Here is a 20,650-nt window from a genome sequence, read left to right on the forward strand (position 1 = left end):
GTGGGGAGGGGATTGTGCCCCTGGACTGGGCACTGGTGAGGCTGCAGCTCGAGTGCTGGGTCCAGTTCTGGGCTCCTCACCATCAGAAGGACAGTGAGGTCCTGGAGCGAGTCCAGAGAAGGGCAACCAGGCTGGGGAAGGGGCTGGAGGGCAAATCCTCTGAGGAGCAGCTGAGGGAGCTGGGGGTGTTGAGCCTGGAGAAGAGGAGGCTGAGGGGAGACCTTCTCCCCACCTCCCCTGCCCTGCCAGGAGGGTGCAGAGAGGTGGGCGATGGTCTCTTCAGCCAGGGGACAGGAGCTGGGACAAGGGGCAATGGGCTCAAGCTGCCCCAGGGCAGGGTCAGCTCAGCTGGGAGGGGAAAGTTCTTCCCTGGCAGAGTTGTGGGGCTGGGGAACAGGCTGCCCAGGGAGGGGCTGAGTCACCCCCTGGGTGTGTTTAACAGAGGGGAGATGAGGTGCTCAGGGAGCTGGGGCAGCACAGGATGGGAATGGTTGGACTGGGTGACCCGAAAGGCCTGTTCCAGCCCGGTGATGCTGTGCCAGGGCAGCCGGACTGCGGCAGCCGCTCCCCGGGGCCCCGCGGCTGCTCCCCGCGGCTCTGGGCTCGGGCTGCCGCGGTGCCCCGGCCCGGCCCGGCGCTGCCCCAGCCCCGCAGCCCCTTCCCGACTCCAACATGGCGCCCCCGCGTGTCCGTCCCAGCGCCGGCAGTGGGCGGAGCCGCTCCGTGGTCCGATCGCTTTGATTGGGCGTTGAGCGCCGGGCGCTGCTGCGTCGGCCAATGGCGAGGCGAGGAATCACCACGGGCGACGGTCACGGGGGTGGTGCGGTGGGCGGGGCTTGAAGCCGCCGGCCCCGAGCCGGCAGCGCGGCAGCAGCGGCGGCGGCGCGATGGCGGAGGAGCGGGCGCTCTCCATGGTGACCTGCACGGCGCCCGTCAACATCGCCGTCATCAAGTACTGTGAGTGCTGCCGGCCGCGCCGGGGGCGGCTGTCCCGGGGCCCCGCTCGGGGCTGTGCGGGGCGGAGACCCCGGGAGCGGGGCCGGGTATGGCCCGGCCGGGGGCGGGGGGGGGGGCCCGGGGCCGGGCCGGGCCAGACTGACAGACCGAGCCGAGCCAAGCCGAGCCGAGCCGTGCTGTGCCGAGCCGTGCCGAGCCGTGCCGTGCCGAGCCGTGCCGAGCCGAGCCGAGCCGAGCCGAGCCGTGCCGAGCCGAGTCGGTCTGGTCCGGTCCGGTCCAGTCCGGTCCGAGCCGTGCCGAGCCGAGCCGAGCTGAGCCAAGCCGTGCCGAGCCATACTGTGCCATGCCGAGCCGTGCCATACTGTGCCATGCCGTGCCAAGCCATGCCGTGTCGTGCTGTGCCGTGCTGAGCCGTGCTGTGGGTGCCATACTGTGCCATGCCGTGCCAAGCCATGCCGTGCTGTGCCGTGCTGTGCTGTGCTATGCCATGCCATGCCATACTGTGTGCCATGCTGTGCTGTGCCATACTGTGCTATGCCATGCCGAGCTGTCCCATGCCATGCCATACCATACCGTGTGCCATGCTGTACCATGCCAAAGCTGTGCCATCCCATGCCATGCTGTGCCATGCCATGCTGTGCTATAGCATGCCATACTGTACCATGTGCCATCCCATGCCATGCTGTGCCGTGACATACCGTGCCATGCTGTGACACACTGTGCCAAGTTGTGTCATGCCATGCCATACCATACTGTATGCCATGCCATGCCATGCCATGCCATGCCATGCAGTGCCATGCCATGCCATGCCCTGCCATGCCAAGCTGTGCCGTGCCATCCTGTGCCATCCCCTCTCTTGCAGGGGGCAAACGGGACAACGACCTGATCCTGCCCATCAACTCCTCCCTGAGCGTGACGCTGCACCAGGACCAGGTTGGTGGGGGCTCAGGCTCAGGGTCACGCCCTCCCCTGCCCACCCCGTACAGGGGGTGCTGAGCCCCCTCTCCCCACACTCCCCCCCCTCCCCCCCCAGCTGAAGACCACCACCACGGCTGCCGCCAGCCGGGACTTTGCAGAGGACCGTCTGTGGCTCAACGGAGAGGAGGCCGACGTGGGGCACCCGCGGCTGCAGGCCTGCCTGAAGGAGGGTGAGCACCCCCCCTACCCCACGCACCCCCCGGGGGCGAGATTGGGGGGGGGGTGTGTTTCCCCTGTACCCACCTGTCCCCTGTCCCCTGGCAGTGCGGCGCCTGGCCCGCAAGCGCCGGGGCGGCAGCGCCGAGGACGCGGCTCCTCCGCTCAACCTCTCCTACAAGATCCACATCGCCACCCAGAACAACTTCCCCACCGCCGCCGGGCTGGCATCCTCCGCCGCTGGCTACGCCTGCCTGGGTGGGTGAGCTGGGACGTAGGGGGGGCAGCGGGAGGGGGATACCAGTTGTGTGTGTGTCCCCCCACATCCCCCTGACCCCGTGCTGTCCCCGCAGTGTCGGCGCTGGCGCGGCTGTACGGCGTGGAGGGCGAGCTGTCGGAGGTGGCGCGGCGCGGCTCGGGCAGCGCCTGCCGCAGCATGCTGGGGGGCTTCGTGCAGTGGCAGCGGGGCGAGCGGCCGGACGGCAGGGACAGCCTGGCTCACCAAGTGGCCCCCGAAACGCACTGGCCAGAGCTCAGGGTCCTCGTCTTGGTGGTGAGGAACTGGGGTGGGGTTTGAAGGTTTGGGGGGGGGTGATGGGAGCAGCCTGTGTGGGTGCAAACTGTAGGGCTCAGGGGTTGGGGGGGGGCTAAAGGGAGGGTCGTGTCCCACCTCTTGTGCCCCCTCACTCAGGTCAGTGGGGAGAAGAAGGAGGTGGGCAGCACGGCGGGGATGCAGACCAGCGTGGACACCAGCCCGCTGCTGAAGGTACAGGGTGACAGCCCCAATCCTGCCTGGGGGGGTGCTGAGGGTTTGGGGTCCTGTTTCCTTTGGTGGGGGTGGGTGGGGGGTTGTTTCTCCATGTTGGAGGGGGCGCAGGGGGCCCAAAGGGTCTCAGTCCCATGGGTGTTCCCAACTGGGGGTGACCGTGACCCCCCCCTCGCCGTGGCAGCACCGGGCAGAGGTGGTGGTGCCGGAACGCCTGTCCCTGATGATCCGGCACATCCGTGAGCGGGATTTCGAGGCCTTCGGGCAGCTGGCCATGCAGGACAGCAACCAGTTCCACGCCACCTGCCTCGACACCTTCCCCCCCATCTTCTACCTCAACGACCTGTCGCGGCGCATCATCGCCCTGGCACACCGCTTCAACGCCCACCACGGCTGCACCAAGGTACGAGCCACCCCCACGGGGCTCCTGCTTTGCTCTGGGTGCCGCAATCCCTTGATCCATCTGTCTGTCTGTCCATCCCCCTACCCTCACACCCCACCACAGGTAGCCTACAGCTTCGACGCCGGCCCCAACGCCGTCATCTTCACGCTGGCCGACACCGTGGATGAGTTTGTGGAGGTGGTGAGACGCAGCTTCCCCCCCGCCACCAACGGGGACCAGTAAGGGCAATCACTGAGGGGATGGGGGGGTGGGATGGTGGGGGGGCTGTAAATTGGATGGGGGGGCTGTTGTGAGCGCTGGGCTGTGCTGCAGGTTCGTGAGGGGGCTGCCCGTGGGCTTGGCATCGCTGCCGCCGGAGCTGCTCGCCGCCGTGGTGACGGAGCCGCTGCCGGGGACCGTGCGCTACATCCTGCACACCAAGGTAGGGGGCTGGGGGGGCAGCTGGGGAGGGGGGGTAATGGGGCTGGGGGGGACCTGGCTGGCTGGCCTCTGCGGTGAGGGTCTGGCCCTGGCACTGCCCATAGGGCTGTGCATGGGGTTCTGTCTCTGTTCCCGTCCCTGGGGGTATGTGTGGGACCCCATCCCTGTCCCTGGGGGTGCATAGGACCCTGTCCCTGTCCCCAGGGCTGCACAGGACCCTGTCCCCAGGGGTGCACAGGACCCCATCCCTGTCCCTGGGGGTGCATAGGACCTTGTCTCCAGGGGTGCACAGGACCCCATCCCTGTCCCTGCGGGTGCATAGGACCCTGTTCTTGTCCCTGGGGTTGCATAGGACCCCATCCCTGTCCCTAGGGGTCCATAGGACCCCATCGCTGACTCTGGGGGGATGCATAGGACCTTGTCTGCAGGGGTGCACAGAACCCCATCCCTGTCCCTGGGGGTGCATAGGACTCCATCCCTGTCCCTAGGGGGCCATAGGATACCATCCCTGTCTCTAGGGATGCATAGGACCCTGTCCCCAGGGGTGCACAGGTCCCCATCCCTGTCCCTGGGGGTGCATAGGACTCCATCCCTGTCCCTAGGGGTCCATAGGATACCATCCCTGTCTCTAGGGATCCATAGGATACCATCCCTGTCTCTAGGGATGCATAGGACCCTGTCCCCAGGGGTGCCCAGGACCCCCCCGTCCCTGTCCCCATGCCTAGTGCTGTGTGTGGGCCCCCATCCCTGTCCCCAAGCTCTGCAGGACCCCATCCCTAGACACGTCCCATGTGTGACCCATGTGGCTGCCTTTTGGGGGTCTGTGGGACCCCAGAGCTGCCCCACAGCCCCGAGGTGGGGGTCCCTGCAGGAAGCGGGGCTCCCCAGGTGCCCCCTAACCCCATGTCCTCCCCTGCAGCCCGGTCCTGGACCCCAGCTCGTGGATGACCCCAGCCAGCACCTCCTGGGAGCAGACGGGCTGCCCCGCTGACACTGCCAGGGACTGACGTGATTTGGGGGGGTGGGGGGCTCTCCTGGTGCTTCAGGACACCAAGCCCAGCCTGGGGGGTGGGATGTGCCCCCCCCGGGGCTGGTTTTTACCCTTTTATAAGGAAATACAAGGAGTTTTTGTGGCTGCAGCGCTGTGTTGGGGTGTGGGGGCTGCGCTGGGCTGGGGGGTCATCGCCGGACAGAAGGTGGGGGGCAAGGTGTTGGGGTGGGGGTGGTTCCTCTGAACGGCTGTGCCTGGCCCTGCTGGGGCTCATCCTGCCCCCCCAGACCCCCCCGTGTCTCTGCATGCCCCCCCCAGCCCCACATGGCCCCCCACGTCCCCCCAGCCGCACATGGCCTCCCACATCCCCCCCCAGCCCCACATGGTCCCCCATGTGTCCCCCACATTCCCCCCAGCCCCACATGGCCCCCATGTCCCCCCCAGCCCCACATGGCCCCCCATGGTCCCCCCCCAGCCCCACATGGCCCCCCACATCCCCCCCAGCCCCACATGGCCCCCACGTCCCCCACAGCCCCCGGCCGATGCAGGGCCCAGCCTGTCCCCGCGGGGCCGGACCTGACCCCCCCGCAGCCCCCTCGCTCCCCCGGGGCCCGATCCTGATCCCCGCACCCCCTCCGCACCCCCCCGGCACCCTGCGTCCCCGGGGGCGGGGCCTGGGAGGGGCGGGCCCCCAAGGGGCGGGGCTATGCGCGGGGTGTGGCCAATGGAAGGGCCGGGCTGGCGGGGAAGGGGCGTGGCTTGAGGGGTGTGGCCAATGGAAGGGCCGGGCTGGCAGGGAAGGGGCGTGGCCTGCTCCGAGGGGGCGTGGCCAGGGCGGGGTTCCATTGTCGCGCCTTATCCGCCTTCCGGAACCAGCCGAACCGCGACGAGCCGAGCCGAGCGCACCCCCCCGAGCCCCCCCTGAGCCCCCCCTGAGCCCCCCGAGCCGAGCGGAGCCATGGGGCAGATCGAATGGGCCATGTGGGCCAACGAGCAGGCGCTGGCGGCCGGGCTGAGTGAGTGGGGGGGGCCCGGGGAGGCCGGAGAGGGGTCGGGGGAGGGTGGGGGGCGTGGGCAGGGGGGGGGGGTGGGGTGAGGATGGATGGAGGGGCCGGGGCTGCAGGCACGGCGGGTGGGGGGTGACGCTGGCTCCGGGGGCGCTGGGGGCTTCCGGGGTGGCGCAAGCGGGAGGCGCCGGGGACGATCGGGAAGTTCTGGGGATGCCCTGGGTCAGAGCCGCTTCCTCCCTGCCTGCCCGCCCCCCTTCCCCTCCCCTTCCTCCTCTTGCCCCCTTCCCCTCCCCTTCCTCCTCTTCCCCCCTTCCCCTCCCCTTCCTCCTCTTCCCCCCTTCCCCTCCCCTTCCTCCTCTTCCCCCCTTCCCCTCCCCTTCCTCTTCTTCCCCCCCTTCCCCTCTTCTTCCTCCTCTTTCCCCCTTCCCCTCTTCTTCCTCCTCTTCCCCCCTTCCCCTCTTCTTCCTCCTCTTCCCCCCTTCCCCTCTTCTTCCTCCTCTTCCCCCCCTTCCCCTCTTCTTCCTCCTCTTCCCCCTTCCCCTCTTCTTCCTCCTCTTCCCCCTTCCCCTCTTCTTCCTCCTCTTCCCCCTTCCTCCTCTTCTTCCTCCTCTTCCCCCCCTTCCCCTCTTCTTCCTCCTCTTTCCCCCTTCCCCTCTTCTTTCCTCCTCTTCCCCCCCTTCCCCTCTTCTTCCTCTCTTCCCCCCTTCCCCTCTTCTTCCTCCTCTTCTCCCCCTTCCCCTCTTCTTCCTCCTCTTCCCCCGCCTTCCCCTCTTCTTCCTCCTCTTCCCCGCCTTCCCCTCTTCTTCCTCCTCTTCCCCCCCTTCCCCTCTTCTTCCTCCTCTTCCCCCCTTCCCCTCTTCTTCCTCCTCTTCCCCCCTTCCCCTCTTCTTCCTCAGTCCCCCCTGCTTCCCGTTCCCTTCCTCCCCTCCATCCCCTTCCTCCTCTTCTTCCCCTCCGTCCCTTCCCTCCTCTTCCTCTTCATCCCTCCACGTCCTCTTCTTACTCTTCCTCCCCTCCTTCCTCTCCCTCCTCTGCCCAGGGGACCAAAGCTCATGGCAGGAGCTCATGTGTCCATGGCTCACCCCACACCCCCAGCCCCCCCCCCCAAAGTCTGGACCTCCCCCCCCAGTTCCCTCCCCTGACCCAGGGGTCCCACACACAGCATCTCCCCAGCACCCTGCACACGGGGGTCCCTGGGGCTGTAACCCCAGGTTGGCGGGGGGGTTGTATCCCAGGTGTGGGGTTCAGGGGGGGCCCTGCACATGGAGGTGGCCCCCCCATAAGCCCACCCCATCCCCACAGTCATGCTGACCGGTGGGATCGTGGCTGTGGCGGGGCAGTTCAAGGGCTGGTACTTCGCAGCCTACGCCATGTATCCTTGAGGAGGGGATGCCTGGGGTGGGGCTGTGAGGAACCCCTGCCCCGGGGGGCCAGGGGGGTGTGGGGTGGGGGAGGAGAAGCATCACCCCCTCCCTGCTGTGTGCCCGGGGTGTCCCCCAGGGGCTCATCCTGCCCCCGAGCGCCCCTTTCCTTGACCCCCCTGCAGCGCTGCAGGTGTCTTGGTCTGTCTGCTCGAGTACCCCAGGAGCAAGAGGAAGAAGGGCTCCACCATGGAGAGGTGGTAAGTGCTGCCCCCCCCCTTCTGCACCCCCCCTGTATTGGGGGTCTGCACCCCCCCCCATCCCCAACACAGGCACTTGGGACCAGCGGGATGGGAGCAGGGGGGTGGGATCCCTGGGGTGCCCCATGCAGGGACAGTGTGGGGAAGGGGGGGGTGGGTGCTTCCTTTTGAGGGTGGGGGAGTGGGGGGGGCAGGACGCCCCTCCTGACCCCCCCATCATTGCTCTGCAGTGGCCAGAAGTACCTGACAGCCGTGGTGAAGGTGTTTGGGCCCCTCACCAGGAATTACTACGTCCGTGCTGTCCTGCACGCAGCGTAAGTGGGGTGTGAGGATGGGGCTGGGGGCACAGCCCCCCCCCCCCCCCGAACAAAGCCCCCCCATGAACCCCCTTTCACCCCCACAGCCTGGCTGTCCCCGCTGGATTCCTCCTCTCCACCATCCTGGGCACCGTCTGCCTGGGCATCGCCAGCGGCATCTACCTGCTGGTGAGTAGGGGGGTGGTGGTTTGGGGGGGGGGTTTGGGGGGGCTGGGTGCCCTTCTGAGGGGGGACACCCCCTCCTGACAGCCCTCCATGGCTCTGCAGGCGGCAGTGCGTGGGGAGGAGTGGAGACCCATCGAGGAGAAGCCCCGGGAGCGGCCGCACGTGGGGGTCACCATCAAGCAGCCCCCCAGCAACCCCCCACCCCGGCCCCCCGCCGACGCCCGCAAGAAGCAGCCGGCGGAGGTGGGGGGGCAGGTGAACCCCATTCCTGTGGAGGCTGAGTAAAGTGGGGGGGGGGCACAGGACACACACACACACACACACATGATGCCTTCTTGCTGCTGCCACGCTGCTCGTGCTCCTGCTTCCCTGCTGCACCCCGGCTGCTGGGGGGGGGAGTGGGGTTCCTGGCTCCTGGGGAGCCCCAGGGATGCTCCTCCAGCTCCTCAGGGGAGCCCCCAGCTCCTGGGATCCCCAAATCCCCAGGGATGCTCCTTCAGCTCCTCAGGGAAGTCCCCAGCTCCTGGGATCCCCAAATCCCCAGGGATGCTCCAGCTCCTCAGGAGGGTCTCCAGCTCCTGGGGATCCCCAAATCCCCAGGGATGCTCCAGCTCCTCAGGGGAGTCCCCAGCTCCTGGGATCCCCAAATCCCCAGGGATGCTCCTCCAGCTCCTCAGGGGAGTCCCCAGCTCCTGGGATCCCCAAATCCCCAGGGATGCTCCTCCAGCTCCTCAGGGGAGTCCCCAGCTCCTGGGATCCCCAAATCCCCAGGGATGCTCCTCCATCTCCTCAGGGGAGTCCTCAGCTCCTGGGATCCCCAAATCCCCAGGGATGCTCCAGCTCCTGTGAGCTTCCCCTACTCCTGGGGATTCCCAGACCACCAGGGATGCTCCAGCTCCTCAGGAAGGTCCCCAGCTCCTGGGGATCCCCAAATCCCCAAGGATGCTCAGCTCCTGTGGGCTTCCCCAGCTCCTGGAATCCCCAGGGATGCTCAGCTCCTTGGGAGGGTCCCCCGTTCCTGGGATCCCCAGATTTCCCAGGGATGCTCAGCTCCTGTGGGCTTCCCCTGCTCCTGGGGATCCCCAAACCCTCAGGGATGCTCCAGCTCCTCAGGAAGGTCCCCAGCTCCCGGGGATCCCCAAATCCATGAGGATGCTGAGCTCCCTGACGGTTCCCAGCTCTGTGAAGGATCCCAAGCTCTTAGAGACACCCAACTCCCTGGGGGTGCTCAGGTCCCTGGGGTATCCCCTGTTCCCTGAGGGGGCTGCAGCCCCTCAGTGGGGGTGTTGGGGGGGGGGGGTTCCTGCTCCCTGCACTGGCTCTTGCTGTTTTTTGTACCTTCTGCAGTTGCTGCTGCAATAAAGAGTGGGAAAAGCTCTGACCCCCCCCGCCCCCCCCAACTTCCTGCTATGGGGGGGCTGCAGCTGCTGGGCAGGGGTTGGGGGGGGCTGGTTCAGGACAAACAGCCGGGTTATGGGCAGAGCCCAGGGTGCAGCTGAAGCTGGGGGTGGGAGGGGGTTGCAGAGTGTGCCCCCCCTTGCCAGGGAGGGGACAGGGACAGGTTCTGGGGTGGGTCGTCCTCCCCCACACCACTGGGCCCCCCTTGAATCTGTGGACCAGGGGTGAGGGTGAACCCGGGGGTGTCCCATGGTCCCCAGGGGTGGACCTGCACGGTGAGACCCAGGGGAGCCCCCCCTCAAAGCCTGGGGTGACCCCTCCCCCAGTGTGGGAGGGGGGATGGGGTGGCATTTCCTTCCCTACTCCCACTCGTAGGTGCTTGGGTGGGATGTGGTGCCAACCCCCTTCCCCACACCCTTGGGCATCAACAGCTGCTCTGGGCCCACCTCTGCCCCCCAAGCTGGGTGAGGGGTGCACCCCTGCACCCATGGGTGCTGACAGGGTGCTGGGGCGGGGGGGGCCCAGCAGGTGGCGCTGGGCCTTGGGGTGCTGGGGGGGGGGTGAGGGGGGCAATGGGGGGGGGGCAGAGAAGTGGGAAAGGTGTGAAATGGGGTGATGGGGATGTGGGGCACCCCCAGACCCTGCCACCTCCTCCCAGTTCCTCCCACCAAGGCTGCGAGACCCCCACAGCTGAGCATCACCCCACAGGACCCCCCATCCCCACCTGCACCCCCTTTCCCCCCCATCCACCCCCCCAAGGCAGAGAGGGGCTGTGTCTGAGGGTCAGTCTTTATTAAATAGCCCATGGGGGGGTGGGGGGCAATAAATAGCTTGGGGGGGGGAGGGGGGAATAAATAACCAGTGACCCCCCAGCAGCACTCACAGGGTCCGGCTGTGGGGTGATGCTGGACCCCCCCCAGCTGCAGTGGGGGGGGGGGTCGGGTCAGCAATAAATAGGGGTTAAAAACAGCCCCCCCAGCACAGGGCTCATAAATAAGTGATAAATAGGGGGTCTGGGGGGGGGGGGGGCACACCCGGCTGGGGGGGTGGGGGGTGCTCTAAAACAAGCACGGGGGGGGTGGGGTGGCTGCGGTGACACGGTCACGCTACGGGGCTCCACGGGTGGGGGGGGTGAGGGGGGGGTTAGGATGGAGGGGGGGTGGTTTAGGGGGGGAAGGGGGGGGGGGTCTCAGCGCCCCGTGCGGGGCAGCACGCAGGTGCAGCCCACCGGCACCTCGATGTAAGCCACCTCGAAGGTGAGGAGGCCGGGGGGGGCCGGGGGGGGGCAGGGCTTGCGGCGCAGCACCAGCATGGTCTGGTGGATGGGCACGGAGTTGAGCGACGTGGTTTCCCGTCCGGTCTTGACATCCACGCAGCCGCTGCAGAGGCACTCGGCGAACGCCAACTTCCGCGGGTACCGGTCCTCGTCCTCATCGATGCTGCGGGGGTGGGGAGGGGGGGCAAATGGGGAGGAGAGGGGCGGTGAGCGACCGGTAACCGGGTAACTGAGGCATTCTGGCCCCCCCGCCCCTCCAAATGTGGGGATTGCCCCCTGCCCCAGCTCTGGAGAGGGCTGCCCCCTGGGGAGGGATGTTTGGGGAAACTGAGGCAGGGTGCAGCAGGCAGCGTGGGGATGGTGGGGGATGCGTCTAGATAAATGGGGGGTGGGGAGGATCGGGGGGACAGGGTGGAGGCACGGTGCATCAGGCAGCGCGGGGATGATGGGGGAAGGAACCTGATTTGGGGGTGGGGGGGTGGGGGGTGGGGAAACTGAGGCACAGTGCATCGGGCAGCATGGGGATGAAGGGGGCAGGACCCTGATTTGGGGGGTTTGGGGAGGGGGTGTGGGGAAACTGAGGCACGGTGCATCAGGCAGCACGGGGATGATGGGGGAAGGACCCTGATATGGAGGGGTTGGGGGGCGGGTGGGGAAACTGAGGCACAGTGTATCAAGCAGCACGGGGATGAAGGGGGAAAGACCCTGATTTGGGGGGAAGGGGGGGGCACACAACTGGGTCACGGTGCATCAGGCAGCGCGGGGATGATGGGGGAAGGAACCTGATTTGGGGGGGGGGGTGGGGGGTGGGGAAACTGAGGCACAGTGCATCGGGCAGCACGGGGTTGAAGGGGGCAGGACCCTGATTTGGGGGGTTTGGGGAGGGGGTGTGGGGAAACTGAGGCACGGTGCATCAGGCAGCACGGGGATGATGGGGGAAGGACCCTGATATGGAGGGGTTGGGGGGCGGGTGGGGAAACTGAGGCACAGTGTATCAAGCAGCACGGGGATGAAGGGGGAAAGACCCTGATTTGGGGGGAAGGGGGGGGCACACAACTGGGTCACGGTGCATCAGGCAGCACGGGGATGATGGGGGCAGGACCCTGATTTGGGGGGTGGGGGGAAACTGAGGCACAGTGCATCAGGCAGCACAGGGATGAAGGGGGAAGGACCCTGATTTGGGGGCACACAACTGGGTCACAGTGCATCAGGCAGCACAGAGATGATGGGGGCAGGACCTAGATAAGGGGGGGGACAACAGGGACGGGATGAGGGGGACAGGGGTGGGACACTGAGGCACAGGGTATCAGGCGGCAGGGGGAAGATGGGGGCAGGACCTAGATAAGGTGGGGGCGACACTGGGGTGGGAGGGGATGGGTTGGGGGGAGGGAGTCACGGTGCATCAGGCAGCACAGGGATGATGGGGGCAGGACCCTGATTTGGGGGGTGGGGGGAAACTGAGGCACGGTGCATCAGGCAGCACAGGGATGATGGGGGCAGGACCCTGATTTGGGGGGAGGGGGAAACTGAGGCACGGCGCATCAGGCAGCACGGGGCTGAAGGGGGCAGGACCCTGCCTGGGGGCGCTGGGGGGGTGGGTGTCTCACCGGTAGCGCCACGGGGAGATGGAGCGCTCGTTGGGCTCGCTGTGGAGGCCGGTGCGGAGCTGCAGCGCCGGGCAGGAGCGGTCGTGGTGCCGCCGGTGCCGCCGGGGGCCGGTGACCTCCTGCAGCCGCTCCAGCTGCGGCACCAGCTGTACTGGGACGTACTGGTCCCAGCGCAGGTTGCGGCCCAGGAGATGCGCGGGGGCTTCGCCGTCCCGCAGCTCCCCCGCGCTGTAGCAGCGGCCGTGCGGGGGGTGGTGCGGGGGCCGGCGCAGGCTGCGGCACAGCGCCAGGGCGCTCAGCAGGGCCAGGGCACCCAGCCAGCCCTGCGGGAGAAGAGGGGTCAGCGGGGGGGCACCCAGACACTGACCCCCCCCACCCGGGACACACTGACCCCCCCACACAGTGACCCCCCACACACAGTGACCCCCCCCCCACCCGGGACACACTGACACCCCCCCCCCCCCCCCCCCCCACTGACCCCCCACACACACACTGACCCCTCACCTGGGACACTGACCCCCCCCACCCACACACTGACCCCACCCACCCACACACACTGACCCCCCCACCTGGGACACACTGACCCCCCCACCTGGGACACACTGACCCCCCACCCACACACTGACCCCCCACCCACACACTGACCCCCACCCGGGACACACTGACCCCGCCACCCACACACTGACCCCCCCCACCCACACACTGACCCCCCCACACACACACTGACCCCCACCCAGGACACACTGACCCCCCCCCCACACACACACACTGACCCCCACCCGGGACACACTGACCCGACACACACACACTGACCCCCCCACCCACACACTGACCCCCACCTGGGACACACTGACCCCCCCCCACACACACAATGACCCCTCCCCACCTGGGTTCCCTTAGGGTGGGCTCGCAGCATCCCCCTTCCCATCCCTGGGGGGGGGTGTCTGATGGGCAGAGCCAGCACCCTCACCCCAAAAGCACCAGCACCCTCCCTGAGCTCCCAGCAGCACCCGTGTCAGGCGTGTGCCCAGCTCCAGCATGGAACACGCAGCCACACAGGACACACACACATGTGTGTGCACAGAGGGCACACGGGGGTGAACACCTGAGTGTACAGACACACTGAGGATACACACGCGGGTACAGACACACCCAGGGTACTTACACGTGTACATACACACACAGAGTACATGTGTGTGTACATACACACAGAGTGTATGTGTGAGTATCCAGAGTGTACACACACGTGTACATACACACTGAGGGTACACACATGGGTACATACACACAATGAGGGTACTTACATGTGTATGTACACACAGAGAGTACATGTGTGTGTGTGTACATACACACAGAGTGTATGTCTGTATGTGAGTATCCAGAGTGTACACACGTGTGTACATACACACAGAGTACGTGTGTGTCTATAGACAGAGTGTGAGTATCCAGAGTGTACATGTGTGTACATGCACACAGAGGATACACACGTGTACATACACACAGAGAGAGTACCTATGTGTGTATATGCACATGGAGTGTATATACATGAGTGTCCATAGTGTCCATACACATGGAGAGTACACGTGTGTGCTGACACACAGAGGGTACACATGTGTGTACATACACACACAGGGGGCACCTGTGTGTGTACATACACACAGGATACACATGTGTACGGACACACAGAGGATACCTACGTATCGCAGGCACCACCACACAGGGAGCTGCACACAAACACCCACACAGGCACCCACAGTGCCAGCACACGTGTGCACACACAGGGTACCAGCACGTGTGTGGAACACACCTGTGTGCTCAAGCACAGGGGTACATGTGTGTACACACACAGGTACACACGTAGGTACACACACAGGGGTACATGTATGTGCACACACAGGGGTACATGTGTGTACACACACACAGGGGGGTAGCAGCTGGTGCATCCCTGTGCCCAGAGGCAGCAGCACAGTCACACACCCACGGGCAGGCACACATCTGTACACACACGTATGTACACACACACATGTATGTACACACAGAGACATGTATGTACACACACATGTATGTACACACATGCATGTGCACACACAGACATGTATGTACACACACATGTACACACACAGACATGTATGTACACATACATGTATGCACACACACGTATGTTCACAGACATGTATGCACACACATGTATGTACAGAGACATGTATGTACACACACGTATGTACACACACGTATGTACACACAGACATGTATGTACACACATGTATGTACACACAGACATGTATGTACACACACACACGTATGTGCACACACACGTTCACAGCCATGCACACAGGTGTCTGTACCTGCCCTGCACACACACACACTGACCCCCAACGACCCTTCCCCGTGCACCCCCAGCCAGACACACAGGTTACTGCTGTGCATGGAGCCACACACGTGTGCACACACCACCCTGCCAGCTACACCCACGGGGCTGCACACCCCCAACACCAACACACACACACGTGTGTGCACACCCCTCCACCATCCCTTACACCCACAGAGCTGCACACCCCCCCCATACCAACACACACACACACACACGTGTGTGCACCCCCCCCCTACACCGACAGAGCTGCACACCCCCAACACCAACACACACACACACGTGTGTGCACACACCCCCCCCACCATCCCCTACACCCACAGAGCTGCACAACCCCCCCATACCAACACACACACACACACATGTGTGCACACCCCCCACCATCCCCTGTACCCACAGAGCTGCACACCCCTCCATACCAACACATACACACACACGTGTGTGTGTGCACACCCCCCCCCCACCATTCCCTATACCCACATAGCTGCACACCCCCAACACCACCCCCCCCCCCCCCGTGTGCACACCCCCCCCCACACACGGCACACGACACCCCCTCCCATTCCCTCCCCTTCTCACCCCATCCCACTCACTCCCCCCCCCCCCCCTTCTCCCCCCCCCAAATCCCCCCCAGACCCACGTTACCATCAGACCGGGTGTGACGGGCTCGGGAAGGCGGCGAGCGGGGGGTATAACGGGGGGTTGGGGGGGGGGGTGTGAAGCTTTTTTGGGGGGGGCCCTTCCCGACTGCTGCCCCGGGGATGCGGGAGGCCGAGTGGCAGCGCCGCCGCCGCCGCCGCCTTTATATAGGGCTGGGGCAGGTGATGTGCACACACCTGGAAACTCCAGCTCCGGCCGCCTTCCTCCTCTCCTCTCCTCTCCTCCCCGCCGGCCCGGACACTTCCTCCTCCTCCTCCTCCTCCTCCTGCTCCTGCTCCTGCTCAGCCCCGCGAGCTCCAGCCGGAAATCGGCTCTTGACATCCCGAAAAATCGGGGAGGGGTTTGGGATGGGGTGGGGTGAGAGGGGGTTTGGGATGGGGTGGGATAGAGTGGGGTGGGATGGGGATGGGGTGGGATAGAGTGGGATGGGATGGGGGTGGGAATGGGATGGGGATGGGGATGGGGATGGGGATGGGGTGGGATGGGGTGGAATGGGGTGGGGTGGAACGGGGTGGGGTGGGGTGAGATGGGGATGGGGTGGGATGGGATGGGGATGGGGTGGGATGGGATGGGGATGAGGATGGAGTAGGGTTTGGGGTGGTATGGGTGGGATGGGATGGGGTGGGATGGGGATGGGGTGGGATGGGGATGGCGATGGGGTGGGATGGGGATGAGGATGGGTATGGGGTGGGGTTTGGGATGGGATGGGGTGGGATTGGGTGGGATGGGGATGGGGTGGGGTTTGGGATGGGATGAAGAGGGGTTGGGGTGGGATGGTGTTTGGGATGGGGTGGGATGAGAGGGGGTTTGGTGTAGGGTGGGATAGAGTGGGATGGGGATGGAGTGGGATGGGGATGGGGTGAGATGGTTATTGGGATGGGGTTAGAGGGGATGGGGATGGAGTGGGATGGGGTTTTGGATGGGATGGGGTAGGATGGGATGAGATGGGGCTTGGGATGGGGTAGTATGGGGTATGAGATAGGGTGAAGATGGGAGTGGGATGGAGTGGGATGGGGATAAGGTGGGATGGGGTTTCAGATGGGATGGGGTGGGATGAGAATGGGGTGGGGTAAGATGGGGTAGGATGGGTGGGATGGGGTGGGATGAGGCTTAGGATGGGATGGGGTTTGGGATGGGGTGTGCATGTGGACCTGCACATGTAGGGAGGGGAGTATCCACCAGTTTGGCCGCCCTGACGTGCTGGTGACGGTGGGACTGTGCCCCAGGGGATGGTGGTGATGGTGGTACCCAGGGCTTCCGCTGCCGGGGGTGTGGGATGCCCCCGGGGCCCCCATCCCCCCCATGCCCCCATGGGCCATGCTCCCTGTGCCCCAGGCCATGGCCTCAGCCCTGACCCCGTTGCGTAAGCGCTGGTGATGTCACCCTCACCTTCCCGGGGCAGAAATCCCACATTGGGCAACTCTGGAAAGGGCTTGAAGGGCTGAGGCTACACCCCCCCCCCCCCCTTTCACCTCCCCAAAATCCACCAAGGATGGGTGGCCCCAGAGTGGGGGGTCCCAGGCAGGATGCTGGGCTGAGAGGGAAGGATTTGGATTCAGAGAGGAGCTGGGGCAGGGAGCAGCATGTGGGGGTGGGGGGGTTATTCCTCCCCCCTTTCCATAGCCCATGTCCCTGTATGGAGCCCCATGGAGCCCCCCCCTTGCACCCCCATTCTGTCACTGAGCCAGGCTTGGGCTTTCTCCCCCTCAGCAGGACCCCAGCACCCCATCAGCACCGCAGGCTTGACCCCTTCAGTGTGCAGGGGAAGGATTTTGGGGGAGTGTGCGTGCATCCCCCACCCCCACCAGCATCCCAGTGCTCCCAGTATAGCAGGATGCACCTGGAAGAGCAGCAGGCATGACCACAAGACCTGGCACCACCCTTTACTGAAGAGATGCGGTGCACACTGGCTTCAGCAGGGACTTTTTGGGGTGCTGTGCACCCTGAGCTGGCAAGGAACAGGCACACAGACCCTCCCAGGGGAGCAGGGACCCCCTTCTTCCCCCCCAAAATGCCTGGGGGAAGCCCAGAGGCACCCCCAGAAGGCAGCTACAGCACAGGGTTAACACCAGTGGCATAGTGGGTGTCCCCCCGGATCTGGGGTGGGGGGGGGGAAGTGGGTACTGAGGAGCCCCAGACAGCCCCAGGGAGGGGATGGGGTGCTCCCACCCCCCAAACAGAGCAGGAAAAATGAACCACAGGGGTAGGGGAACAAGAGGGGAGAAGCCCCCCCCATACCAAGGGAGGGAAGGAGAGGGGGTGCAGAGAGAGGCGAGAGAGGAGGAGCTGGTTATCAAAATACTTTATTTCAGGGAGTTTCCTCCAAAAAAAAAAAAAAAGGGGGGGGGGGAAACAAAAAAAAAGGACCCCCCCTTGTTAGACACCCCCACAGGACCTTCAGGGCTCCTCCAAAGCCACCTGAGGAGGCTGGTGCTTCAAATAAAGGACAGGTCATTCTCCCACTCAGACTTTAGGCAAGAATATATATATATATATTTTTGTTCCTGGGGGAATGGGGGGGCTGAGGGGGGGGTGAAGGGGATGTTGCCAGTAGTTCACAGCAGTTTTGGGCTCTCTTGGTACACAGTATATAGAACTGCATGGCTGAAGACACTCAACACACAGCAGGGCTATCTAGGAGGATACAACTCGAGGCTAGCAGAGAGGAGAGAGAGAGAGAGAGAGAGAGAAAGAGGAAGAGGAGGAGGAGTTCTCTGTGTGGAATTTACACTGAACCAGCGGCAGGGGGGAGAAGGAAGGAAGGAAAGAAGGAAGGAAAAGGTGACCCCACACTCCCTTCCCCCCTTCAGAAGCTGGAGCAAAGGGGGGGATGTTGGTTGGGGGGGTGGGAAGGGTGTGTGTGTGTGTGTGTGTGTGAAATGGGTGGGTTTGGTTTGTCTTTTGTTGGTTTTTTTTGTTTGTTTTTTACTAAAAAGAACCAGCAGCCAAAAGGAGACAGAACTGCAAAAGCCCCGAGGTGGCTGCAGAGGCTGTTTATAAAAACAAGAACAGTCACTAAAGGGCTCCCAAGGGGGTGGGAGTGGGGTAGGGGGGGGGTGTGGGGGGGAGCCCCCACTATACTTTCCCTGGGATCTTGGCCCGTTTGCGAGCGATGGCGTCTTCCACAGCCTTGAGCTGCTTGAGCAGCTCCTCCCGCCGCGACAGGGTGCTGGACTTGCCGGGCTTGGCACCCGCCGGCCCCGGCTCGGAGGCTTTGCCAGGGATGCTCGTGACTTTGCTGGAGCTCTTGGATTGAGGAGAGAGCTGGCGTTTCCTGGCAGGGAGAAAGGAGGAGGAGAAGCAGGGGGAGGTGCTGTTAAGAAGCTTGTTTGAAGTAGAGTGGGGAGCATAGGATCAGAGAATCCCAGACTGGTTTGGGTTGGGAGGGACCCCAAGGGTCACAGAGCTCCAACCCCCTGACACAGCCAGGGACACCAACCTCCAGGCCTGGAGCTACACAAAGTTGCCCAGGGCCCTATCCAACCTGGCCTTGAACACCCCCAGGGATGGGGCACCCACCCACTCTCTGGGAAGCCCCTTCCAGCTCCTCACCACTCTCTCTGCAAAGAACTTCCCCCCAATATCTCATCTCACCCTTCCCTCCTCCAGCTTCACCCCATCCCCCTTATCCTGCCAGTCTCTGCCCTTTAACAAGCCAATTCCCCTCCTGTTCCTCTGCTCCCTTCAAAGACTGGAAGGCTGCAATGAGGTCCCCCCACAGCCTTCTCTTCTCCAGGCTGACCCAGCCCAGCTCCCTCAGCCTCTCTCCATAGGGGAGCTGCTCCAGCCCTCTGATCACCTTAGAGGATGCACTAAGGGAGTGTGTGGAGACACAAGCAATGAAGGAAGAGCAAATAGGGTAAAGTGGGGGGCAGCCCTGATACCCCCAAACACCCATCCCCACTCTCAGGTCTGGCTCTTCGCTGTAGGAGTGAAGCAAACTGGGGAACACTCACTGCCCTGCACCAGCGTGGGGCCAGACGGGGCTGGGAGTGGGGCTGGGGGCAGGCAGCTCATGGCTCTTCCCAAGGGAATCCACCACGGTCCCTTGGGCAGCAGGATGAGGAGGATGGAGTCTGTTGTGACCCCACCAAGGACACGACCCCACAGTCCATAACCACCCTGGTGGCAGCAGAAAAAGAGGGGCAGTGGCAGCACGGGCTGGGGTGTGGAAGATCCTGACAGAGAGAGAAATTGAGGCTCCTCATACCCCAGGCTGGGGAGAGGGGGTGGCATGAGGCCTGCTGCCAAGGAACATGGCAGCACAGGACAGGGCTGTGGGTGAGGACAGAGGAGGCTTTAGTGTGCCACAGAAGGTGCTCCACACGCAGCCCCTGCAGTCACACAGCCAGTTCTGCACGGGGATGTTCCCAAAGGGTGCAGATGGACAAGGAATGGGACGTGAGCTGGTCACCTGCCACCAGTGGTGATGGAAAGGCACAGAGCCAGGGCTGGGCACTGCTCTGCCTCACCCAGGGGCTGTGGATTTAACAGCAGAGTGAGTGGAAAGGGAATGAGGCTCCAGGAGCTCAGCAGTGGGGGGAAGGGGTGGAACCTTCTCTCTCATTAGCTCTACAGTAATGAAAGGCTGAGGAGCTGCACTGAGCTTGTGCCTAAATCCCACAATCACAGGGGTGGGAAGGGACCCCCAGAGCCCATGAGGTCCAACCCCCTGCCCAAGCAGGGTCCCTGGGACAGGGCACACAGGTCGGTGTCCAGACGGGGATGGAATCTCTCCAGAGAAGGAGACTCCACACCCCCTGGGCAGCCTGTCCCAGGGCTCCCTCACCAGGAAGAAGTTCTTCCCCACATTGGTGGGGAACTCCCTGTGCTCCAACTTGAGCCCATCGCCCCTTGTCCTGTCCCCACAGACACTGAGAAGAGGCTGCCCATGGCCCCCTGTGTCCCACCCTTCAGCTATTGATACCCATTGATCAGATCCCCTCTCAGGCTTCTTCTCTGCAGGCTGAACAGCCCCAGCTCACTCAGCCTTTCCTCACAGGGGAGATGCTCCAGGCCTTTCACCATTTCTGTCCCTCCTCTGGACTCTCTCCAGGAGATCCCTGGCTGTTTGATACCAGTGAGCCCAGAACTGGACACACAGTTGGCTGCTCTTACTGGGACTGACCTCAAGAAACCCCCAGGCTCGGGTTCCTTTCTGAGCTGGAAGGGCTTAGCTGGTGCTTCCCTGTGAACCCCAGAGCACCTCTGACTCCTACCCAGGGAGATTCACGTCCTTCCCCTTGCTGCGCCCTCATGGCAACTGGACACTGTGGCCAGGGAGCTTCAGAGCTGCCCCTGAGGAGGGACAGAACCGCTGCAGAAGTGGGAGCCCCAGGCAGAGACCCATGAGAAGAGGCAGGCACTGACCTGTCTGTCTGTGCAGGAGAAGGTTTTGGGTTCTGGCCCCTCTGTCGCTCTTGTTTGGGTGAGGAGAGTCTCCCAGCTGCCTTCCTGTCACGAGAACCTATTAGGGGGAAGAAGAGGTGAGGGGTTCTCTCTTGTCACCAAGGCCCAGGCTGCTGCCCTGCCTGCTGTGTGGCTGCTCTCTCCATGC

General features: G+C 64.3%; 4 protein-coding genes across 5 annotated transcripts in view; 2 read left to right on the plus strand and 2 right to left on the minus strand.

Annotated features, from left to right (window-relative positions):
• The first annotated feature begins 841 nt into the window (after positions 1 to 841).
• MVD (mevalonate diphosphate decarboxylase) lies at positions 842 to 4,819 on the plus strand. Its single transcript, XM_084269879.1, has 10 exons — positions 842 to 957; positions 1,820 to 1,890; positions 1,991 to 2,105; positions 2,200 to 2,349; positions 2,445 to 2,644; positions 2,783 to 2,857; positions 3,042 to 3,260; positions 3,363 to 3,478; positions 3,573 to 3,681; positions 4,600 to 4,819. Exons 1-10 carry the CDS (start codon positions 888 to 890, stop codon positions 4,669 to 4,671), a joined length of 1,197 nt encoding a protein of 398 aa, XP_084126005.1. The 5' UTR covers positions 842 to 887; the 3' UTR covers positions 4,672 to 4,819.
• A 735-nt stretch (positions 4,820 to 5,554) lies between these two features.
• On the plus strand, positions 5,555 to 8,809 carry CYBA (cytochrome b-245 alpha chain). The gene is made up of 6 exons (XM_084270027.1): positions 5,555 to 5,687; positions 6,984 to 7,053; positions 7,228 to 7,302; positions 7,533 to 7,616; positions 7,706 to 7,787; positions 7,887 to 8,809. Exons 1-6 carry the CDS (start codon positions 5,630 to 5,632, stop codon positions 8,067 to 8,069), a joined length of 552 nt encoding a protein of 183 aa, XP_084126153.1. The 5' UTR covers positions 5,555 to 5,629; the 3' UTR covers positions 8,070 to 8,809.
• A 1,562-nt stretch (positions 8,810 to 10,371) lies between these two features.
• IL17C (interleukin 17C) lies at positions 10,372 to 16,506 on the minus strand (the record flags this gene model as incomplete). Its single annotated transcript, XM_084270071.1, has 3 exons — positions 10,372 to 10,621; positions 12,066 to 12,388; positions 16,483 to 16,506. The coding sequence occupies 3 exons, from the start codon at positions 16,504 to 16,506 to the stop codon at positions 10,372 to 10,374; spliced, it is 597 nt and encodes a 198-aa protein (XP_084126197.1).
• An 872-nt stretch (positions 16,507 to 17,378) lies between these two features.
• The window catches only part of ZC3H18 (zinc finger CCCH-type containing 18), a 53,360-nt gene continuing 50,088 nt past the window's right edge, over positions 17,379 to 20,650 (minus strand). For both annotated transcript variants that reach the window (XM_084270243.1, XM_084270242.1), the window contains exons 17-18: positions 20,464 to 20,560; positions 17,379 to 18,367 (exon numbers count right to left, since the gene is read on the minus strand). In XM_084270243.1, the coding sequence (XP_084126369.1) occupies positions 18,169 to 18,367; positions 20,464 to 20,560 (296 nt within the window). In that variant the 3' untranslated portion in view covers positions 17,379 to 18,168. The remainder of the gene's footprint in view (positions 18,368 to 20,463; positions 20,561 to 20,650) is intronic.

This window comes from Gallinula chloropus, assembly GCF_964237585.1.
Source record: "Gallinula chloropus genome assembly, chromosome: 13".
NCBI lineage: Eukaryota > Metazoa > Chordata > Aves > Gruiformes > Rallidae > Gallinula > Gallinula chloropus.

Excerpts from the sequence above, each read along its gene's own strand:
- MVD (XM_084269879.1), top strand. The coding sequence starts at position 888 with ATGGCGGAGGAGCGGGCGCTCTCCATGGTGACCTGCACGGCGCCCGTC. Across the intron at positions 3,479-3,572 it reads CCCGCCACCAACGGGGACCA|GTTCGTGAGGGGGCTGCCCG; the intron begins GTAAGGGCAATC and ends GCTGTGCTGCAG. Across the intron at positions 3,682-4,599 it reads GCTACATCCTGCACACCAAG|CCCGGTCCTGGACCCCAGCT; the intron begins GTAGGGGGCTGG and ends CCTCCCCTGCAG.
- CYBA (XM_084270027.1), top strand. The coding sequence starts at position 5,630 with ATGGGGCAGATCGAATGGGCCATGTGGGCCAACGAGCAGGCGCTGGCG. Across the intron at positions 7,303-7,532 it reads GGCTCCACCATGGAGAGGTG|TGGCCAGAAGTACCTGACAG; the intron begins GTAAGTGCTGCC and ends ATTGCTCTGCAG. Across the intron at positions 7,617-7,705 it reads CGTGCTGTCCTGCACGCAGC|CCTGGCTGTCCCCGCTGGAT; the intron begins GTAAGTGGGGTG and ends TCACCCCCACAG.